The following is a 21,304-nucleotide window of genomic DNA, read 5'->3' as shown; positions in this document are numbered from 1 at the left end:
TAAACAATATTTACAGTCATAATGATATAAATGGTGTCTATTTTAAATTATAAAGATTGTGATATAGCAAATAAAGTGGATGAGAGAAAATGGGAAAGGGCTAAATTCTCATATAATAAAAAGTCAACAGATTGGTATCAAATTCATAAATCAATAATAACACAATGAGTATGTTATTTATAAATATGAAGATAATAGAAGAGAAAGCTAAAATTTTGAAAATGAAAGCCTCTAATAAAGGAGACCAAGGGGGTGGAATGGGCAGTGGACTCCTTTGTCTTATTAATCTTCTAGTACTACATGATTTTTAAAAAGAATACGTGCATATATTACTTTAATAACATAAGAATGTAATTTCAAAAAAAGATCAGTTCAAGTGCCAGCCAGGAGACAGTATTCTGAGAGTTTTAGTATTGTCCTGCTAGGTGAAGTGTATGTTCCGAACCAAGGACGAATAGAGTTTCTTCCTGAGCAGAATGCAAATGTCAGTGAACCAACTGGTTCACTGGTGAAAGTGGGTGTGGCACCTCTCAAATTATACCTAATGATTCTCCTCCAAAATTCATGCTTCCCTTTTACTCAAATCAGCTGATTTAGATATTCAAGTGCAATACTTTCACCAGAGCCTACAGCAATGGCTCCTGTTAACTGGAAACTGAGATTGAGGTGGTCTCCTCATGCCACTGGAGGTTACAGTGTTGGCTGGTGCCTGGTCCTGACTATCAAGGGGATAGAGGCAGGAGGGGTATGACTGGAACCCAGTAGGTCTCCTGGGACACCTCATCACTCCCACACCAGGGATACAAGTTAATGGAAAAGTACTGTACTACATATAGGCAGGCTCACCAAGGCAGATTCCTCAAGAATGAAAGTTTAGTTAACCCCACCAGGAAAGAATCCTGGGCAGCTTGAAGGTAACTGGAAACCTGGAATAGGTATTGAAGATGGGAAATCATAAATGCAAATAAAGCCTCATTACTAGTTTCAAAAATGAGGATTGTAGCCTCTACTTGTATTTCCTTTCTTGCTGCATTTATAAATGTAAAGTTTTTAGTGACTGTCTTTTTCTTTCATCTTCCTTCTCTTCATTATTGTATTTAAAGTTTATTAGTGATAGTTAACTCCAAAATTTAGTCTACATATTACAACACTGAAATAGGATGATGAGAAAAACTTAGAAGAAGGATGTGTTACCAACTTGGGTTCTTGGACTCTTCAATCAATAGAAATTGATAAGAGAACAGACGAGGAATTCAGGCAAGCCTTTACTGGGACTCCTGCTGTAGCACAAGGGAGCAAAAACAGGTAAAAGATTCCCTTGCTCACTCCCTGAGGTGGAGAGACCTGGTTCCTGAAATGGGGAGAGGATAGGGGTGGGTCGGTGGGAGCTGGAGGTATGGCTTAGGTGGTCTGCCCACCCCCTTGGTGGTGCTGTGTGCAGGGATCATGCGTGGTACCCTGCTTTTGCTCCTGGCACCTCATTAGAGGCAGTTGGGTTTGGGCCTTTTTGTATTTTGTTGTTCATAATTTGCCCCAACTACTCATGCACACAGTTATTTTTAGTCCCTTATAGTTTCTTTGTATTCTGTTGCTCAAAAAGATGTCTAGGTGCCAGCATTGCAGTAAAGGGTCCCAAGTCCCAGGTCCCAGCCTGTCTCAAATGGACCGTCACCTGCAGACTTGGACTTGGGGCCAGATAAAATGACTGATGAGACTTTGAACTGTTCTCCTTTGAGGAGGGCATGAGTGCATTTTTGTTGTTGTAGGAGAGATGGTTGCATTGTGCAGCCTAAGAGATGGACTATAGTGGAGGTCCTTTTGGCTACCAGCACCTGAATATCCTTCTAATTTGGAGGGAGCCCCCCTACTCCGAGTCTTGGAAGGAAATTGGGCCCCTCCTCCCACACTAGAAGCCAACTGATCCAGTACAAGCCACAGTAGAAACCAGAACTCTCCTTGCTTGTTGGCAGTTAGAACACAGGAACATGACCTACAGTTAGACAAGTCAGTGGTCCTGCCCAAAACTTGAATCTTGAGTGAATACCTAACATCACAGAAGAGTTGAAAAATAATTCATGGTGGCATTAAAAGTATGGGCATACACCCTAACCAGAGCAGCTCAAGCAGCATGACTTTGGCTGAGTATCTTGCTGCCTGACCTTCCTGGATTTCTACCATTTCCAGACCTGGTCCCCCAGGTTTTCTGATAATAAGGAATACAACCATACACAGCTCTAGGTTTACTTTGCTTAAGCTTAGAGGCACCTGAGGAAATAAACTCTCTGCCAGCCTCATTCTTTAAAATCCCAGGCAAGGGTTCAGACCATCTCAGGTTGGGTCTCTGTGAAGAAGAGGAAGGAGACTATAGTTGGCCAGGCCTGGGCTCCATGCCTCCTCACTCTCCACCTTTCCCGCCTTGGAAGGCCAGAGAAATGAGATGCCCCTAAAGAATAATCTGGTCCAGGGGATTTCAGACAATTCCTCAAAGGAAAGATTACTTGTCAGGCAAAAGCAAAAGATGCTCACAACACAAAAGTACAGAATGTCATAGCTGAAAGGAACCTCAGGAGTCATCCATCCTATGCCCTCTTACAGATAAGGAAACCACACAGGGTAGAAAATTATAAAGGCTATGGGAAAGGTGAACACAGATGCTGCAGAGTTCAAAGGAGGGAGCGTGCACATCTGGTTGAGGAGATCAGGATGGGATTTGACCTGGGATCTGACATATAGCAGGTATACTGGGCTGTTTTTTTGCTAACTTCAGAATTACTTTTATGCTCATAGTCTGCTTATCTCAAATTCCACCACCCAGGGCCTCCCGCCATCGCGGCCCCTCCCGTTGCGGGGCACAGGCTCCAGACACGCAGGCTCAGCAGTTGTGGCCCACGGGCCCAGTTGCTCCGCGGCACGTGGGATCCTCCCAGACCAGGGCCCGAACCCGCGTCCCCTGCACCAGCAGGCAGACTCTCAACCACTGCGCCACCAGGGAAGCCCAACTTCCTTGGCTTTTTGAGAGCTTATTCATTTGGGCTTGATTTTGTTTTCAAGTTCCCTTCACTTGGATTTGGTGCTCTGGTTCTATGCTTGACCTGATTACCTATTTGGACTTGGCCCCATTCTCTGTCCAGCTGGTTGTCTTGTCTGGGAAAGACCCAAGTCTCAACCAGTGGGATTAGGTGACACCACCAGAGGTCTTCTGTGTATTCAGAGAAGATCAGGGGTCACAAACATAAACATCTTTCAGTGTCAGGCAGGTAATAAATGTGTGAAGTGGGTGGCTGTTACTTAATACAGAAGTAGTGCTTGTGGGATTTAAATTCTTATATAAAAAAACAAAAGCAAATAAAATCAACATGCTGCCCAAATAAAAACATCTGTGGGCTAGTTTCTGCTCTTGCTGTCAAAGTTTGTGACTCTTGGATTAGACAAAACCTCCAGCTGTCATGACAGGTTCTGGAAAACCCAACAATTTCCTAAACCAGGGGTCCTCAACCCCCAGGCCACGGACGGGTACCGCAGAGCAGGAGGTGAGCAGCGGGCAAGCGAGCCAAGTTTCATCTGTATTTACATCTGCTCCCCATCGCTCGAATTACTGCCTGAGCTGTGCCTCCTGTCATATCAGCAGTGGCATTAGATTCTCATAGGAGCGCGAACCCTACTGTGAACTGCACAAGTGAGGGATCTAGGTTGCTTGCTCCTTATGAGAATCTAATGCCTGATGATCTGAGGTGGAGCTGAGGTGGTGACGCTAGCGCTGGGGAGCAGCTGCAGATACAGATTATCATTAGCAGAGAGGTTTGACTGCACCACAGACCATAATAAATCAATTGCTTGCAGACTCATATCAAAACCCTATCAATGATGGGGCTTCCCTGGTGGTGCGGTGGTTGGGGGTCTGCCTGCCAATGCTGGGCGCATGGGTTCGGGCCCTGGTCTGGGAGGATCCCACGTGCCGCGGAGCGGCTGGGCCCGTGAGCCACAGCTGCTGGGCCTGCGCGTCTGGAGCCTGTGCTCCGCAATGGGAGAGGCCGCGGCAGTGGGGGGCCCGCGCGCCGCGATGGGGGGTGGCCCCCGCTTGCCGGAACTGGAGAGAGCCCTCGCACGGAAACGAAGACCCAACACAGCCAAAAATAAATAAATAAATAAATTTAAAAAACAAAACAAAACAAAACAAAAACCCTATCAATGAGTGAAGTGAAAACAAGCTCAGGGCTCCCACTGATTCTGCATTGTGGTGAATTGTCTAATTATTTCATTATATATTACAATGTAATAATAATAGAAATAAAGTGCACAATAAATGTAATGTGCTTGAATCATCCCGAAACCACCCCCCCTCCCCCCGCCCCGGAAATACTGTCTTCCACAAAACCAGTCCCTGGTGCCAAAAAGATTGGGGACTGCTGTCCTAAACTCTCTGACGCCCAAGAGCTCCATGGTAAATAATTTGTACTCTGGAATTCAAGTTGCCCCCAGCTGGGGTTCAGACATTTACAGACATGTTTTATGAACTGGCGAGGCATTCATCGTAACCCAGATTGCTGAAAGTGCTGCTGGGCAAAAGCATCAGAAGGCAGGACCGGTCTGAGAGGGGTTACCATGTGATCCTTTCCCCATCCCAGCCCGGTGGGACTCCGCTGAGTGGTACAAGCTAAAGAGCTATGCCACTAGGCTCCCAGGCCTCATGCTGGCGGGAGCAGAGAGGAGGAGGTGGAGGAAGGAGATGTGCATCATGGCCTCCCACGAGCTGGATCCCACTTCCCCTCAAATTCCATTACCAATTTCCCATCGGACCAGGCTGCTCCGAGAGCCGCTAAGCAGCTCCTGGCTCATTTATCCACAACCCTCCCATCCCTTCCGAGCCTGCCTAAGTCCCACCGGCCCCCTAAGGCTGTCTGCAACCACCCGGGCTGGTGACCTCGCCCTCCTCCGGTGCTTGTGCCCCGTGACACCTGTTCAGGCCTCGGTTCACGCCTGGTTGTTTACATGCGAATGTAAACAGACGCACAAAGACTGTGGGTCCGCCTCCCTGGCAGCGGCGCGCCAGGAACACTGCCCGGCGCTCTGCGCAAAATGAATCAACGAATGCATGACTCCGGCTGTGGCCTACTCGCAAGGAGAGCGCCCCAAGTCACCCTCCCCTCCTCGCTGCTCGGGACTACGCGCCCTCTCGCGACCCCATTGGCCCCAAACACGCAAAGCAAGCGGCAAGCGCGGAAAGGCGAGGGAGGACTGCAGATAGAAGAAGGTCAGGCCTCCCATAGGCCAAGACGGTGCCAGGGGTGGGCTCTTCTTGCAGGAGCAGGTCGTGCATTGGTCGACACTTCGGACTGACGGCTGGGATTGGTCGCGCGGCTCCAAAGGCGCTCTCCGCGCGGAGGCAGGGCGGGCCCGAAGGGCGTGGTCATCACTCGGTCCCGCCCCAGGCGTTCAGGACTCTGGCGGGAGGGCGGCAGTGTCCACCTAGGAATCCCGTTTCGGGGCCGCTGCGTGCGGCTGCTTTCGCCCCCGGCCCGGTCCGGGAGTCCGAAGGGTTTGAGGCTCGGTATGTAGCTGTCGGCGTACGGGCGCGGGGTTCGGGGGTCCGCGGCGCAGGGGGCTTTGGCCCGGCCCCCTCTGCCCTGCGGTCTCGGGGTCTGCGGAGGCGGGCCGGGCTGGCCGCTGGGCCTCGCGTCCCCCGCCTGGAAGGGCGCAGAGGCTTCGCGGAGGCGGGGGCGCCTCGTGCCTGAGACTCCATTTTGCAGTCCAAACGGCGGGTGAGGTTAGCGGCCGGGAGTCTAGGCGCGGAGGTGGGAGGCCGGCGTTGGAAAAGCCTGAGCGCCGCGAGGCCGGGCCGCGAGAGCGCGCGTGTCCGCGCATCCTCCGGTCGGAGCAGCTGCGCCGCGGGGCTGTCTCGGCTGCTGGGGACTCACTTTCCCTCGCGGCCTCGCCCTGGGCGTGTCTTGTTTACACTGCGCGCTCGCTGGGCCCAGGTTCCCCGGGAGTTAGGGGCCCGCGCTGCTCCCGTATCTGGTCTACCGCAGAGACGCTCTCTCACCCGCTCAGGATCATTACCACTGTTAAGATGGAGACGAACGATGCCTTCTGGTCACCTTGAATGCAGCAGCCCCGCTGCCGAGGGGAAAAAGCAATTTGTCTCACTTTTTTTGCCTGAAGGGGCCACCCTTTCCAACTGTCATCGCTAGAACGGTTCTCAGCCCAGGGGCACAAGTCCAAAACCTCTTTCATGCCCTTTTAATTATTAGGTTGGGTTCGGTGTATTGTTTGTAATAAAAATGAGCGGAAACCTGCCAGTGCCAGAGCAAATTTGGACCTCACTGGGAATTCATTGGAGTGGGTGGGGGAAGGCGGGCAGGAAGATAGATGACATTCATAAATACCCTTACGTTCCTGGACCTAGGGTGTAAAGGGTATCGTTAAAAATGCATGACAAAATGTGTTGGGTCAAGGAGTCAACGATACAGGGCTTGGTTAAAAGAGGTAGAGGTCACCCCTTCTCATCCTTGTTCCCTCCACTACCTGGGTCGATCAGTTCTGGGCCACCCGGTACAGAAAAGAGCAAACAATTCAGGTTTCATGTCTTCTGGAAAGCTTTTTAAAGCCCTTGCCCTACCCCACAACTAATAATCACTCCCTCCTTTGCACAGCTTTCCATAGCCTCTGATTTTATACATCACACTGTATTGTGGTTTCCCCAGCCCGTAGCACAGTTCTTGGAACATAGAAGGCACTCAGTGATTGAAGGAAGCCAAAAGAAAACAAAAAATCAGCAGTGTAGCCAAAAGTTGACAAAATAAAAACTTTAATTCCTTTAACTCGGCCCAATTATTCTTACAGGCGAGGGAGACAGTTGAGCTCTGGCTCTCAAGTCAAATCAGACTTTAGCTCCGCAATGTTACTAACTCTATGGACAAGTTATTTAACTTCTGTATGCCTCAGTCTCTATAAAGTGGGAGTGACAATAGGTCCTACTCCATTATTTCTGAGGTTTAAGTAAAATATTGACATAAAGTGCTTAGCATAGTTCCTGGAACAAAGAAAATGTTCAGTAGCTGTTAGCAGTTGTTAGGATAAAAATAAACGTACTTGAACAGATTCACTAGTGCTAAATATCTATATAGTATTTGACCCTTCAGGTTCTGTCTGCCTCTTGGTCCTTATCTGTTCCTTGATTTTAAAAAATCCCTTAAGCCATTCCAGACTTTTCCCCCCACTGTAAAAGTATTACATGGAAGATTACTTGTTTATGCGTTTAGAGTACCTCTACCCACTGGAGATTGATGGAGTGCCAAATAACAATTTGGCCAAGTAGTACAGTAGTATTTGATGCACTCTTCATGTGGTCTGTTACTCAAAATGGTCATGTGAAAACAGAGGAGATGGGGGCTGATACAGCTGACAAAAATGTTGGTTCAGATGGAGGTGGACTTGAAGTGGCTTCTCTCCTTTTAACTTAAATCTGTTCTCCCTTAAAAACTGTCTCCTATCTTTAAAGTTGTTCACAAACATTGTGAAAAGTGGAAGAAGTCTTCTGGTAGCTCTAAAACTATTTGCCAGACCTTGAGGTGGCACATACATCCCCTAGGAGGATGTTGCCTCACTTCCAGGTTTTCCTGTACCACTTTCTGGTCACAGGAAACAGGCTAAGTTGTCCATTTCCTTCCAGCTGTAGGTCCCCTTGGCATGTCAATTTCTCAAATTATTTGGAGTCCCCAAAGCAAAGACCGTACCTCTTCTCACTTATAACTATCTCAGGAGAATTCTGGTCTCTGATTCTGCTTTTAGTGTAGTCACATGAATCTTGAATCCTTTCTAGGGAATACTGTTCTTTCTGAAGATGCCCTTCCAGTTGTGACATTCTATAATTAACCATTAAAAACCTGCCACAAGGTGTGAGCTTTTTCTAGTGTCCTGTTGGAAAGACCTTAAGGACAAGGACCATAATTTTCCTTCTTTGTATGCCTCGCATAAGTAGGCGCTTGATGAATGGTTGTAAAGCCATCATAGTTCCCTTTCAAGGCCCTGAAACAGGCTTACTAACCTGGTGGTTCTGAAACATTACTGTGCTTACCAACCACCTCGAGAGCTTGCTAAAATGCAGATTCTGATCCCAAAGCTCTGGGGTAGTGCCTGAGAATCTGCATTCCAAACAGGCTCTGAGGTGCTGCATATGCTGCTTTTCCGTGGACTTTGAGTAGAAAGGTACTAACATAAGTATCTACATTTGCTTTTTAGATGTACTGGTAAACAGGCTTTGTTTCCTTCTGGTATTGAGATGAAGTCTTGGATTTAGGAGTTGTTGGGTTTTTTTTTCCTTCTGTTTTTAACAGTTCCTCTATTTTGTTCCAAAAATGATTTAGGAATCTTTCCAAAATAGTTTCAGTGTAACAAGATTTTTAATAAAAGTGATTGAGGCAGATAGGGTAAAAGAAAATTAAGAGAAATCAAAGATAAGTACAAAAGGTGAGTGCCTCTCTGTGCTATACATTTTACTTGGGTGGGACTACTGATTTGGTTCTGAGCTTCCAAGCAGCAAGAGCAAAGAGGAGAATATTTTTTGGAACCAGTTTTGCCAGTACCTATATAAAGTAAAAACAAACTGGCTACTCAGTGAAACAGCTGTTTCTGTTACTGAGACCTGAGAATTCTTCTCCAAAGAGAAGTGTTCTTAATAGTATCTCCAGAAAATCAGTAAGATTCTTATCAATCTTCATACGATGTAGCCCAACAGACTCACGGAAAACTGTCAGTACAGTAAAAGCAGTGGCCTGTGGAACTGCAGCCATGTGGTCCAGGGCCAGCTTCTTCAGACAGTAGGAATGATTTTTGTTACAGGGCAGCTGTTTTTCGGCCTTGCTCTTTGGTGGGAACGGTGTCCAGTTGATTGACATGTTCAGTCCCCATCATCCTCATACTTCGAGCTTTGTTGGATGGCAACAATCTACTGACTGCTGAGGAGGCCATAGAGCTTGGGGTTGAGGGGAGGGGTGGCTGGAAGCTCAGGTAAGATCCTTGTAGATGTGACAGTTGCACCTCTTTAAAGGTCATCTAAAGACCTCTCATGACAAGTTAGAAGACTGGCCTTGCTGGGAGGTTCTCTGCGGCCCCAGTCAGCCAGCTATTGAGTGCGAGTGTGAAAGGAGCGGAGAGCAGTCTGGTGGCAGCCTTCCCACCACTTTATTAGAGGGACCCAGTGTGCCTCCTAGGGCCCTGGAGGACTCTTTGACTCCAAGCAAGAGGTAAGGAAGCTAGCTGCCCCAGTGGCGGGGAAGGAAAGGGGCTACTGGGGCCAAGGATTCTGAAGACGGCGTCAACCTATTGCCAAGCTGTGGGAGATAAGTCTACCCCTTCATAGCTTTGAGCCTGTTCTCCCTTTTCATTTTGCTTGCTTTCACCTACCAAGGAGGGGGACAGAACACTCAGGGTGACCTGCCCCACAGGGAAAGACAGGGCCAGTGTGGAGGGCTGATAGGCTGCAGGGCTCATACATCCAAGGAAGGAGCAGGTGGAACGGCGGCAGGTCCGCCTCCCAGTGTCAAACCTCCCGCCACAGCGTTCCCGGCACCCCCCCACCCCCCCGAGGCGGGCCTGGCCCTCTTGTGACTGCCCCTTTTGTTGGCCTCCCCCGCATAAGTCTTTACCCGCTTTCATGCTGCCTCCCATGCCTGGACTGGCTTGTGCCTTTGAGCTCCTTGCTGCTGTCCATCTCGTTCCCCCAGAAGCCTTCCAGCAACCTGACAGTGCTGGGTCCTCCCCACTGGCCCCCTTTCCTTGTGGGTAGCTTTATGTTCCTAGAGAAAGAGTGGCATTGAGAGCCTCTTTGTCTGCTTCTCTGGCCAGATTCTGCCACTGTGTGTGCATGCCGTGACCACTGACACCTGTGGCCTCCTGCAGAAGCAGCACAGAGCTTCAAGGCTTTGGCCCCTGAACTGGTAGGGCTGGCTCTGTCAGGCAGCGCCTGGCCTCCGTGGCCGGTACAGGTGCTGTCTGTGCACTTGGCTACAGAGACAGGCCCTGACCAGAACCCAGCTTCCTGGGCGGAGTTGGTATTAATCAGGTTGCTTGGAAGCGGAGCTTGTGATGTACAGAATTGTGGGGAAAGTCTTTTTGATCAGAGGAAGATTGCTCCCTAAGTCGATCATTTGTACATTTGAATGGTTAAGAGAGGGGCATCACCACCCACCCCCCCCCCCCCCCCCCCCCACACACACACGCACACCTCCCAGTCCTCTGTTCTCCATCCTGGACAGAAGCAAGTGGGAGGAAGTCCTGGTAGCTGTGACAGGCCTGCACGAGGGTGGTGCAGCAGGTACCAGGAAGCGTCAGGAGTCCAGGCTTACCCAGTTAGTGTGACCCCATACTTCTACTGTAGGGCCAGAGTAAGCCACGCCTACGTAACTCCTAATTATATCTCGTAGGTCATACGGTCTCTGCAGGTCCTGGAAACTAATGGAGAATTTTAATACCAAACTCCAAGTGGTCCCTAGAACATCGTGAAGCTTATGTGTCTTGTCGCTTGGTTTGGCCAAGCACAGGGCTGAACTGGTGTGTGCAGACCTTTCTCAGATGGGAGGCTTGAATTCGCTGTTCATTGTCTGTGCTCAGAGCTCTCCGGTCACTCTGTCCAATCTCCTGTTGCTTCCCGGTTAGGAAGGAGGCTGACTGAGGCCTCTGCCCACCAAGGAGCTGCTAGCCTCCAGAAACACTGTAAAATGTGTGATCAGAGAGCAGGGAGGACCCAGGTAGAGTAGTAGGTTGTTTGAAGCTACTGACAGCATAGCAGGTTGTTTTCATCTGAGCAGTCCATTGGGTGTTTAGGAAAGGAGTAAGCTGTCTCTCACTGGAAGGGTTCAAGCAGAATCCCCCTCTCCACCCTCACCCTCAGAGGGTTAGAAGGAATGATGATGTGTAAAATCTGGAATCTGTGGAAACGAGGACTGGACTTTCATGCAGTATTACAGATGCCCACCTGACAGATGCAGACAGAGTTGAGCCCTAGAAATCCAGAGCTTATACATTTGCTAGGCTGATGTTTTCTTCGACATGATTGATGTATTCAGCAGTCATTACTTCAAGGAGTTTCCCCTGATTATCTCGCTCCGAGTTGATTTCTCTTTTCTTTGTATTCTGTAGTACTTTACATAGAATTTGGAATGAACACTCGTGGACTTTTTTTCTTTCACATGAATCTGTCTTAGTTCTCATATAAAACTCCTGTGGCACAGGAAAAATACAGCATGATTTGTTAGGCAGATTAATACGTAAGATTATGAAGGGACTGCGTATCCAGACTGAGAAAATAACCACCTATAATCTGTCTCTTCAGAAGTACCATTTCCATGAATGTCACTGAATTTCAGACCTTCTTTCCTAGTTGCTGAAGGGCCTCTGGCGACACTGTTAACCTAGTTCAGGTTTGTATGTATACTTGAAAGTTATCTAGAGGTGTATCTCCTGCATAGCTTATAATTCTAGCTCACCACTCACCCCCAGAATGAATGGATACCTTCTTTTTTGAATAACGAGATCCAGACAAGACAAATCAAAAATACGTCATTAAAACAAAGACAGAGATCATTTGTTTGCACCCCTCTTTTGCCCCAGCATCATCTTATTCCAGTCCTGTCTTATGACCACACGCTTTAGTGGAGGGGGAAGGGACTAGGAGAGTAAAAGGGGTATTAGCCATCCATCATGGCCCAACTCTGGCCATTGAGAATTTCTAGAGGTGGAGCAAGAAGTAGAAATTGGGGGCTGCAGGCTAGGTTCAGCCGTCACCCTAATATTTCCAGCTTGTGGGCTCAGCTTATTCCTATAATTGTGAAAACAGTTTGCCTGAATCGTCTTCATGTGCAGTTTCTTAAATAGCCACTAGGTGAGGATGTGGCTCCATGAAAATCGTTCTCGGCAGGACTTGGTCACTCATCTCTTTGTCCCTGTACCAGCCTCTCCCCTTTTCTACTTTGTGTGTCTTTCTGTTTTGTAACTTGTTCCCCAGTTCATAAAGAGTTTGGGTTCTGGAGTCATACAGGCCTGGATTTGACTCTCTCTGAGAGGTTTCCCCCTCTGTGAAATGAGGATAGGAGGACCTGCCTTCTGCGGGAAACTGGCACTCTCTCAGGCCACCGGTGGGAGTATAAATTGATGCCACCCGGTGGAGGTAGAACATATGCCAGAAGTACGCGTGTGGGCCCCCTTCGCCTCAGCAGTTCTCCTTCTGACTGTTGGCGCTGTGGGTGTGCTAGCACGCGTGCAGTGGTGTGTGTATGTGGTTCACACAGCGTTGTGTGTAGTAGCAAAAGGTTGGATCTAACGTGAATACCCACCAGTAGGGGACCGGTGGAACACGCTGGCGTGCATCCTTACAGTGGAGTACAGTGCTGGGCAGCGGTTAAGAAAAAGAGAGCGCTGTCTGTTTATTGCTAAGGAAAGATCTCCAAGATATTTCATTTTTTTTTTTTTAACTTCATACCGTATTTTATTTATTTATTTATTTTTGGCTGTGCTGGGTCTTCGTTTCTGTGCGAGGGCTTTCTCCAGTTGCGGTGAGTGGGGGCCACTCTTAATCGCGGTGCGCGGGCCTCTCACTATCGCGGCCTCTCTTGTTGCGGAGCACAGGCTCCAGACGCGCGGGCTCAGTAGTTGTGGCTCACGGGCCCAGTTGCTCCGCGGCATGTGGGATCTTCCCAGCCCAGGGCTCGAACCCGTGTCCCCTGCATTGGCAGGCAGACTCTCAACCACTGCGCCACCAGGGAAGCCCTATATTTCATTTAAAAAAAAAGAAGAAAGAAAAGCAAGGTTCTGAACAGCGTGTCCTGTACAGTTTGCTACTTTCATGTAAAAAGAGGGGGAAGGATGAAGTAGATTTTTGTGTTTGTCTGAATATACAATCAAGAGATGAGAAACACACACAACTTTAATTAGACTATTTACCTGTTTTTGTGGCAGTATGTAGTGGTAAGCATTTTGCTTGATTTATATGAAAAAATACCTGCTTTTTCTTCCTCTGTTGGACTCCTTCGTTCCTTGCAAGGTGACTTTCTGCACTGATTCCGCCCCTCCCCCCGCAAACACTAGCTGACACTCAGCATGCACTGTGCACAGGCGCTGTCGTCATGCCCCGCGTGCCCTGGCTCGTTTTAGGAATGGGGACAGGGCTGGAGGGAGACTTACATGTGCAGTGTATTTTATATTTGAACCACGTGTGACCGGTTCAGGACAGTCATTCTTCTGATTAGTCCCTGCGCGCGTGCTGCTGGCCGTGAGAAGGAGATGAGAGTGCGTGTGACGCGTGTGGTGCTCTAGGCTCGCCTCTGATTGTCTGGAGCCTCGCCAGGCAGGCAGGGCAGGACACTCTTGTTTTCCGGGCACACGGTCCGCACCAGCGGTGGTTCCCAGTGTGAGGGCCCAGCAGGATGAGCCCGCGGCCCCAGCCTCCTCTGCCCTCTCCGGCTTCCCTGCTGCCACTGGCGCCTCCTCTTGCCGTCACCCGCCTTCTCGTCTCTGAGGACACGGGGCTGTTTCTGGCCAGGTTTTAGCTTTGAGGTTGACCCAGTGCATTCCAGGCGGCCGCCCAAATCCCGGGCACTTGCGCTTCCCTCACCTCCCTGTCCAGATCCTCCTGGAGTTCTCTTCCTGCCCGTTTTTTGTCCCACCCCATCCGGTCAGGGCTCCTGGCAGAGCCCCTGCCTGCACACTCTGGCTGGGGGGTCTCCCTCTGTGGTCCCTGAAGCTCCTGTTGGAACGGTTCTGTTTTCAGATCCAGCTCCCAGATTGTTCCTTCTCTCGCCCCGAGTGCTCACCCTGGTACACTGCCCCCCCCCCCCCCGCCCCACCTGCCCGCCGCCTGCCCGGTGTGCTTCTCTCTCACTGTCACGTGCACGCAGGCGGCGTGACCGTTGCCGTTGTTACCAGCTGGATTTCCACGGTTCCCTCAGTCGCCGGTTAACTGTAACCCAGTCAGCAGGAGGAGAGCTGCCGCGGCCTCCGGTCACGGGCCATCTTGGAGCCCCACAGGCCGGGGGTGGGTGCGAGGCTGCCTCTCGGCCGCCGCGGCCTGGAGCCGCCTGCCGCCGGGTGTGTTGCCACGACAACTGCTGCAGGCTGGCGCAGGGAGGGCCCAGGCCAGGCCCCTTCCCCAGCGGGGCTAGGCCAAAGCGACAGGGGCGGAAAGGCGACTTGAGGCGGGACAGACCTTGACTCTGATCGGGGCCTGCACTGAGCCTCCTGGCACCTGCTGCTGGGACTGCTGCCAGCCACGCGACAGCAGAGGACACAGTGACGTGCTCCCGTGTCCCCTGTGTACGGGTCTGGAGCTGAGGAAAAGCCAGACCTCTTGTTTTCCTTCGAGGAGGGAGCCATCATTTGCTCTTTTGGCCAAAAAAGTGTTTGTCTTAATCATTAAAATGTAAAAAAACAAGGTTTCTTAGCCGTAGATGCAGAAAGCTTCTCTTTTTCTCTCCCCTTCCCATTTTGTAGGGAGCTGAAGCTTCAGCAGAGCCCTGATCTAGGAATATCTCGATGGCCCTGGGAGAAGAAAAGGCAGAGGCAGCCGCGGATGCGAAGGCCCCGTGCCCTGGGGGGTGGAGCTGCCCGGAGCAGGAGCTGGATCCTGCAGGACCTGCGCACGGGGAGCAGCTGCCCCACCTGGAAGCCGAGGGGGGCCCTGCCTCCACTGTCGGGGGTGCCCAGGGGCTCCCTGCCTGTCACGGTGGGGCTGGCCCTGGCCCCTCGGGAGCCTGCCAGCCGCAGGCCAACGGGGCCAGCAGGGAGCCGGCAGCGGGTGGGTCTAAGCCGGCTCTCAGTTCCCTGCTTCCCCCTGCCAGCCTGGGGACTGGAGATTTGCACTCCGTGAGAAGCCAGGTAGGGGCTGAGGCAAGTGGGGCTGTAGCTTCACCTAAAGCTGCCCTCTGAGAGTACCTTCCAGCACTGTGTCAGCATCTTACACGCTTTCCCAGCCTCCATACGAGGTGGGGAAGTCGGGGAGCTTGGGTGTGATGATTTCTGTTTTACAGCTTCACATGGAGAGTTGGGCTTTGGGGCCAGCAGGGGGCTCTGTCCACAGCATCTCCTGTTCCTCAAGAGTGTGACTGGTGACCTTTTGAGGATCAGGGAGGCTATGGCCAAGACCTACTGTCCAGAGGGCTAGGCCAGGGGAGCCCTGATGGGGGGAGCCATGTCCTGTTTTTGACTCGGTGATGTGTAGGCTTTACGGGGCCCCTGAGGAGATGTGGGAAAGGAGGGTCCGGGGCTGTGGGCTCCTGAGGGCTCTGAGACTGTATCCCCTTGGGACCCAGGGAACCTGGCGGTACCTTAGAGCCCCTATGGTGGGCAGCACCATCTCTGGGCAAGGAGAATTTTGGGGGCCTCCTTGATGACAGGGCAACTTCGCCTGATGGGAGTCACGTGGAGCAGGGAGTCCTGCCTGTGTCTGTGACCTCAGGCAAGTCACTGGATCTTTCAGGCCCTCAGTATAGTCGGGAAGGTTACCTGATGGACCTGTCCCTCCCATCTCTACGTCCTGTTATGTTCTGCTTGCCAAGGCCTTTCATGGGAACGGCTTTGATCTCTTCCGTGTCATTGTGGCATTGACCGCCACATGCTGCCCCCAGAGCCCCATCTTGGGAGGAGGTGCTGAGCTGACTGTCTGGGAGAAAACAGAGGCTAGGCCCACCTGCCTGGGGGCTAGGGGCGGTGCAAGGCTCGGGTACCTGAGTCAGATTCAGTGAGGCTGGCAGCACGTGAGCAAATGCAGAAATGGGCTGTTTCCTGAGTGCGGGTCTGGTGCTATTGTAACGCTGCTGTTTGTTGAGCTCTCACCCTGTGCTTTTCACCCTTGAGCTCATTTAATCCGCATTTCCTGAGGAAGCGGTCCTACCACTACCCCCGTTTTACAGGTGAGAGAAGTGAGGCTCAAAGTCGTACATCTGGAAGCTGGCGGCTAGGGCCTGGTCTCAGGTCTGTCTGGTTCCAACGCCCATGCCCTTAACCTCTGTGCTGTCCTGCCCGCCTTGGGGGCAGCCTCTTCACCGAGCATGTTAAAAACCTGAAGTGAAGAGGCTGAGGCGGATGACTCATTTTGCCACGCGTCACCGCTGGGCGTGAGCTGAGCCAGGTGGGCTGCCTGACTGCCGGGTTTGGATGCGAGTCCCGTCAGCGACAGAACGGTTGAGGTTCTGCCCGCCCAGGACACGCTTCTCAAAGGTTAGGCAGTGTGTTCCAACTTCAGCACGACAGAGCTCCTTGAGTTCTGCTCGCTCGTGAACTAGGCATCTGCGGAGGGAGAACTTCGGAAGGGACGCGGGGTGGGATCAGCTCGGGGCAGGCAGTCTGCTCCCCGGAGCAGGCTGTGTCTCCAGCCGCCAGCAGCACACTCTGTCTGATTCTTGCACCGGGTAGCAGGCTGTGTCTCCAGCCACCAGCAGCACACTCTGTGATTCTTGCACCGGCTAGCAGGCTCTTCCTTTCAAGACCTTTCCTCAGTATCATCTGGGTCCCCAGAGAAAAGCGCCAACTTGTCATTGAGGGAAGAAATTTGACGTGCTTATTTTCACCTTTTCCTTCCCTCCTGTCACTGCAGATGGAGGAGACTAGGCTTTCTGCCTCAGAGGAGCTACCTCAGACTCTCACCATTCCCAGAACCACCGCTCTTTGCTCAGGACATGATGCCGACACTGACGATGACCCGTCCCCAGTGGAGTCGCCGCAAGTGCTAGCCCGCAGCCCGCAGTCTCACGTCTCGGGGTGCCCGTTCCCGTCAAGGTGGAGGTCCGCCGTGAGCCCAGGTGCCACTGCACCTCAGTCTTCCAGCTGCAGCGTCTCTGCCTCATCCCTGGGCAGCAGCCTCCAGGGTCACCAGGAGAAGGCGGAGCCTCAGAGTTGCTCCCTTGCCAAGGTCTCCTCCTCCCTGGAGCTGGCTGTGCCGCCGTCGGCCCCCTCGGTGGTGGGGCTGGGGCCTCGGTTCCAGTGGTCGCCCCAGCCAGTGTCCTCAGGGGGCGATGCTCCCGGGCTGGGCAGGAGGCGCCTCTCCTTCCAGGCCGAGTACTGGGCCTGCGTGCTGCCGGATTCGCTGCCTCCCTCCCCTGACCGCCACTCCCCGCTCTGGAGCCCGAATAAAGAGTATGAAGACCTGCTGGACTATACTTACCCCCTCAGGCCCGGGCCTCAGCTCCCAAAACACCTTGACAGTCGCGTACTGGCTGAGCCCATCCTGCAGGACTCAGGCGTAGACCTGGATAGCTTCTCCGTCTCCCCAGCAAGCACTCTGAAGTCACCCACTAATGTCTCGCACAGTTGCCCACCAGCAGAGGCCGCTGCCCTGCCATTCTCAGGGCCCAGAGAGCCGATCTCTAAGCGGTGGCCCTCTGGAGTACCCCAGAAGCAGGGCAGTGTGGGGTTGGCATCTTGTAGCCCCATTGCCTCTACCCCCAGAGCCCCAGGCAGTAGGGACACTCCTTGGGAGAGCAGAGAGCCAGCCCTGAGGGGCATGAAGCACTGGCCACCTGTGGGCAAGCACCTTGAGCTGGGCTCTCCCCACCTGAAAACACGGGACAGAGGGTGGCCCTCACCCAGACTGGAAAGGGAGAAGGGGGCCAGCCAAGGTATCGGGCGCTTCGCCTGCACGGAGTCTGGGTGGAAACCACAAGAGGAGGTGGAAAGTGATGACGAGTATCTGGCCCTGCCCTCTCGGCTGACGCAGGTGTCTAGCTTGGTTTCGTATCTGGGTTGCATTCCCACCTTGGTGCCCCTGCCCACTGATGCTGCCGAAGGGCAGAGATCCCTGGACGTGTCAGACAGTGATGGGCCAGCTTCCCTCCCGTCGGACTCCAGCCAAAGCCAGCTTCCCTCTGGGGCTGCCCTCAGAGGGTCCCGAAGCCCTGAGGACCACAACCACTGTTTGCTGCGCTCCTTCGTCCGTGCAAGGGGCTCAGCGGGAGAGGGCGGTCTGGTGAGCAGCCAGGCCCTGGGGGTCTCCTCTGGACCGCTGAGAACACGCGCCTCCTTGCCGGCGATGTTGGACCAGCGGGCATTCTCGGATCCAGATGCCGAAGGGCAGCCTCCCAGGAGAGGAGGAGAGCAGGGAAAAGAGTCGCTCGTGCAGTGTGTGAAGGTAAACTCAGCATTTCAGAGGAGTCGTCTTTCTTCCCCCAGCCCACTAACCTCATAATAAAACCTAGTGACACTGAGTACTTATGCGCCAGGCACTGTATTGCACCTTCTCCTGTCTAATCCTCATGACTTTCTACTGGCGTTCTCATATCACAGTTGGAGAAAAAGGCAGTGAGACATGAGGTAACCTACCCGTGCACAGTTAGCAAGGGCTGGAGCCTGAGCTGCTAACACTATCCAGGCTGCTCCCCGAGGCACTTGACCTTGAGGATTAACGGGTACTCTGCACAGGAAGGACCTGTGCTCAGATGCCTTCAGGAAATACGGGCTCAGTGAAAGTGTTTCTTGGCCGAAGGACTTCTCAGAGCTTCGGTTTGATAAGGCGGTGTAACTGCAGGGTTGGAGGTATCAGATGCACCATTTCCTAGGCTTCTCGGTCACTGAACCTTCTCTTGCGGACCACCTGAGACTACCAGGAGGTGGAGCTAGTGCTCCGTGGAATAGGGTTGTTGGCCTCAGGCAGATGTGAATTTCGGCTCAGTCTCTTCAGTTTGCTCGTTTGTAGAATGGGGAGCTTTGCCTCTGTGGGACTGTCGTGTGGATTAAATGAAGTAATTCATGTCGAGCGCTTCGCGTAGTCCCTGACACGAGGATGTTTGGAGCGTGGCTGTACACACACTCGGAGAGCCCACGGCCTGCCTTCCGGCTGAGCGCCCAGGTGCTGTGTCCACACGGCAGCAGGGCAGCCTGCCCGAGGGCTGTGTCCCCAATAGCGACATCACAGAAGGGCTTTAACCTGCCCCCCGATGTCCCGTGGATGACTTTATTTGTACGGTGGAGCAGGTAGGACAGGTGTTAGTTAGCGTGTGCCCTCCTTTGTGATGAAAGATTGAGAGAGACCGTGGGGTGAAGTGCTTGGGTCACAGCCACCCCTGATGAGTGGGTGGCAGGAGTCTAGGGCCCCAGCTCTCTGGGCTGGTGGGAGCAGAACAGGGACAAGCAGTTTTAATTCAGTCGTTTTCAGGCATAGGATCAGGTCAGTCACGATCATGGTCACGTATTTTACGTCCACGTTTTCCCCAGGAGCAGTTTTAGAGTTGGCGGTAGTGCTGACCCAGGAACTGGTCTCTGTGCCAGGCAGGCCCCTTCTGGGCTGTCCCCGTCCCTGTCCTCACCTGAGCTCCTCTGTCCCTACCTGTGGGGCTGGACTTTCTCAGACTGAGGGGGCCACAGAACCAGGTGCGCTCTTCTTATTGCCCTGGCGGAGGTCTGGAGTCACGGGGTGGGGACAGGCATGGAGGAGAGAGGAGACAACGCCTCAGTGGGGAATGCTCTCGAAAGGCGCACAGTCTGTATCCTGGGATTCCCCCAGGTATTTTTAGCCTTTGAAAATGTAAAACAGCGGTTCCGTGTGTAACACCACGTGTTAATTTGTCTACACAGGCATTTTGCTGTCAGCTGGAAGAGCTGATCCGCTGGCTGTATAATGTAGCAGACGCTGCTGACCACCTGACTGCATCCAGGTCCAGCCTTACAGGCCTCAAGTCTTCTCTGCAGCTTTACCGGGTAATATGTGGTCCTGGCATCTGACTGTTCGCTCACGAGAGTGGTGGCTAAATTACTTGATTAGAAAGTAGAAGTTCAAATAACTGATGCCATGTATGTTGTGGTCCATTAACTTTTACCTGAAATCTAATCAGAGGTTCTTTTCAAATTCTTAGTGCTGAAAAACTGTAACATGTATGAGTTATTTCCCAGGCCAAATAGAATTTGAACAAAGTGCATTTTATTTATCCTCAATCAAAAATACTTCAGGGTTATTTGTGATGTGATTTTCCAAATATCTCAGGGATTGATAGGCATAGATCTGCACTCTTCGGAAGTCATGAGTCACACATGGCTATTGAAATTAAGTAAAATTAAAGATCAGATTTTTCAGTTATCTGGCCACATTCCAAGTGTTCAGTCATCACATCTGTCTGGTGGCTACCATATTGATTGAACAGAGCATTCAGAACTTTTCCAGCATCACAGAAAGCTCTTTTGGACAACACTGACTGGATTTAAGGATCTGAGCAGCAATTGTACTGACTCCAGAATATACACAAGGCATTTTGATGGTATTTTAAACAAAAATAGGATCCAGTTTGCTTCTGAAGGTATTTTTTGGGGGTGGAGGTTGCCTCTTTTTAGATTTTGTTATTTAAAAAATCTCTTTGTGGATTCTGGTTAACTTTAGAACAGGTGTATTTTGGGTGACAGTTTGTGCTGTTCTGGCATAATTATCAGTATTTGAGCAGATACACACTCTAAGGGGCATCATGCCTGGGTGCAGACATGCTCTCATGGTAGAAAGACACCCTGAACGTCACCTCTTGTCCTTAGCCTCCCTGTTTGAGGCCTGTGTCCCACAGATGACTGGGCCCCCTCCTGCCAATCTTTGCAAAATGACAGTCATCTCCCTCAAGCCAAAGACACAGCACTGAAAAGCAGCTACCTCCACACCCCAACTCCCTGCCAGCTCAGACAAGAAGCAAGGGTCCAAGCTGGGAGCTGCGGCACTAACCAGAGGTGTGAGGGCAGGACAAGGTGGAGGGAGAAGGAAAGGCCGCCCGGCAGGACTGAGGTAGCACATCTCAGAGCAGCGGCCTGTCAGTCAGCCAACAACACGACTCCGCCGGCCATGTGAAGGCGCCGGCGCAGGAGTGTTTAACCGGGGCCCCATTTATCTGGAGGTAGAATCAAAGGGGCCTGTGAACATGGAAGGGAAGTTTTTTTAATCATTTTCACTAACCTGTAAATGAAGTATAATTTTTTTTTTTTTTTGCTGTAAATGTAGACAGAAAGCCACAGTAGTATTAGCAGTACCTCTGTCACCATCAGAAATCACTTATTTTCATTTCACATTACATATAGTTATAAACAGTTATCTTGAATTATCATTCACGTGCATCACTAATTTGAAACTTAGGTAGTTACCAGACCTGCTGCTGGATCCTGTTATTTGACACGTTAATAAAGAAGCACATCCTAAAAAAAAAAAAAAAAATTTTTTTTTTTACGTGACCTCCATAATTTATTTTGATGTCCCAGTATACATCTCTTTATATTGTGTATCCATTAACATAATATTGTAGATATAGTTATTTTTAACCCTTGTCTCTTAGCCTGTATGGTAGAGTTCAAAGTGATT

General features: G+C 51.4%; 1 protein-coding gene across 6 annotated transcripts in view; it reads left to right on the top strand.

The window, feature by feature from the left end:
* The first annotated feature begins 5,432 nt into the window (after nucleotides 1–5,432).
* The window catches only part of CEP68 (centrosomal protein 68), a 26,497-nt gene continuing 10,625 nt past the window's right edge, over nucleotides 5,433–21,304 (top strand). For 4 of the 6 annotated variants that reach the window (XR_009506541.1, XM_059943190.1, XM_059943189.1 and 1 more), the window contains exons 1-4: nucleotides 5,433–5,548; nucleotides 14,482–14,865; nucleotides 16,583–18,112; nucleotides 19,555–19,677. Coding sequence is in view for 5 of the 6 variants with exons in the window: in XM_059943190.1 (XP_059799173.1) it covers nucleotides 14,524–14,865; nucleotides 16,583–18,112; nucleotides 19,555–19,677 (1,995 nt within the window). In the remaining variant the exon portion in view is untranslated. Of the gene's footprint in view, nucleotides 5,549–14,481; nucleotides 14,866–16,582; nucleotides 18,113–19,554; nucleotides 19,678–21,304 lie in introns of those variants that run through there. The other 2 variants (XM_059943192.1, XM_059943191.1) reach the window with 2 other exon arrangements.

This window comes from Balaenoptera ricei, chromosome 13 (assembly GCF_028023285.1).
Source record: "Balaenoptera ricei isolate mBalRic1 chromosome 13, mBalRic1.hap2, whole genome shotgun sequence".
Taxonomy (NCBI): Eukaryota; Metazoa; Chordata; class Mammalia; order Artiodactyla; family Balaenopteridae; genus Balaenoptera; species Balaenoptera ricei.
This window is presented reverse-complemented; position numbering and strand designations above follow the sequence as displayed.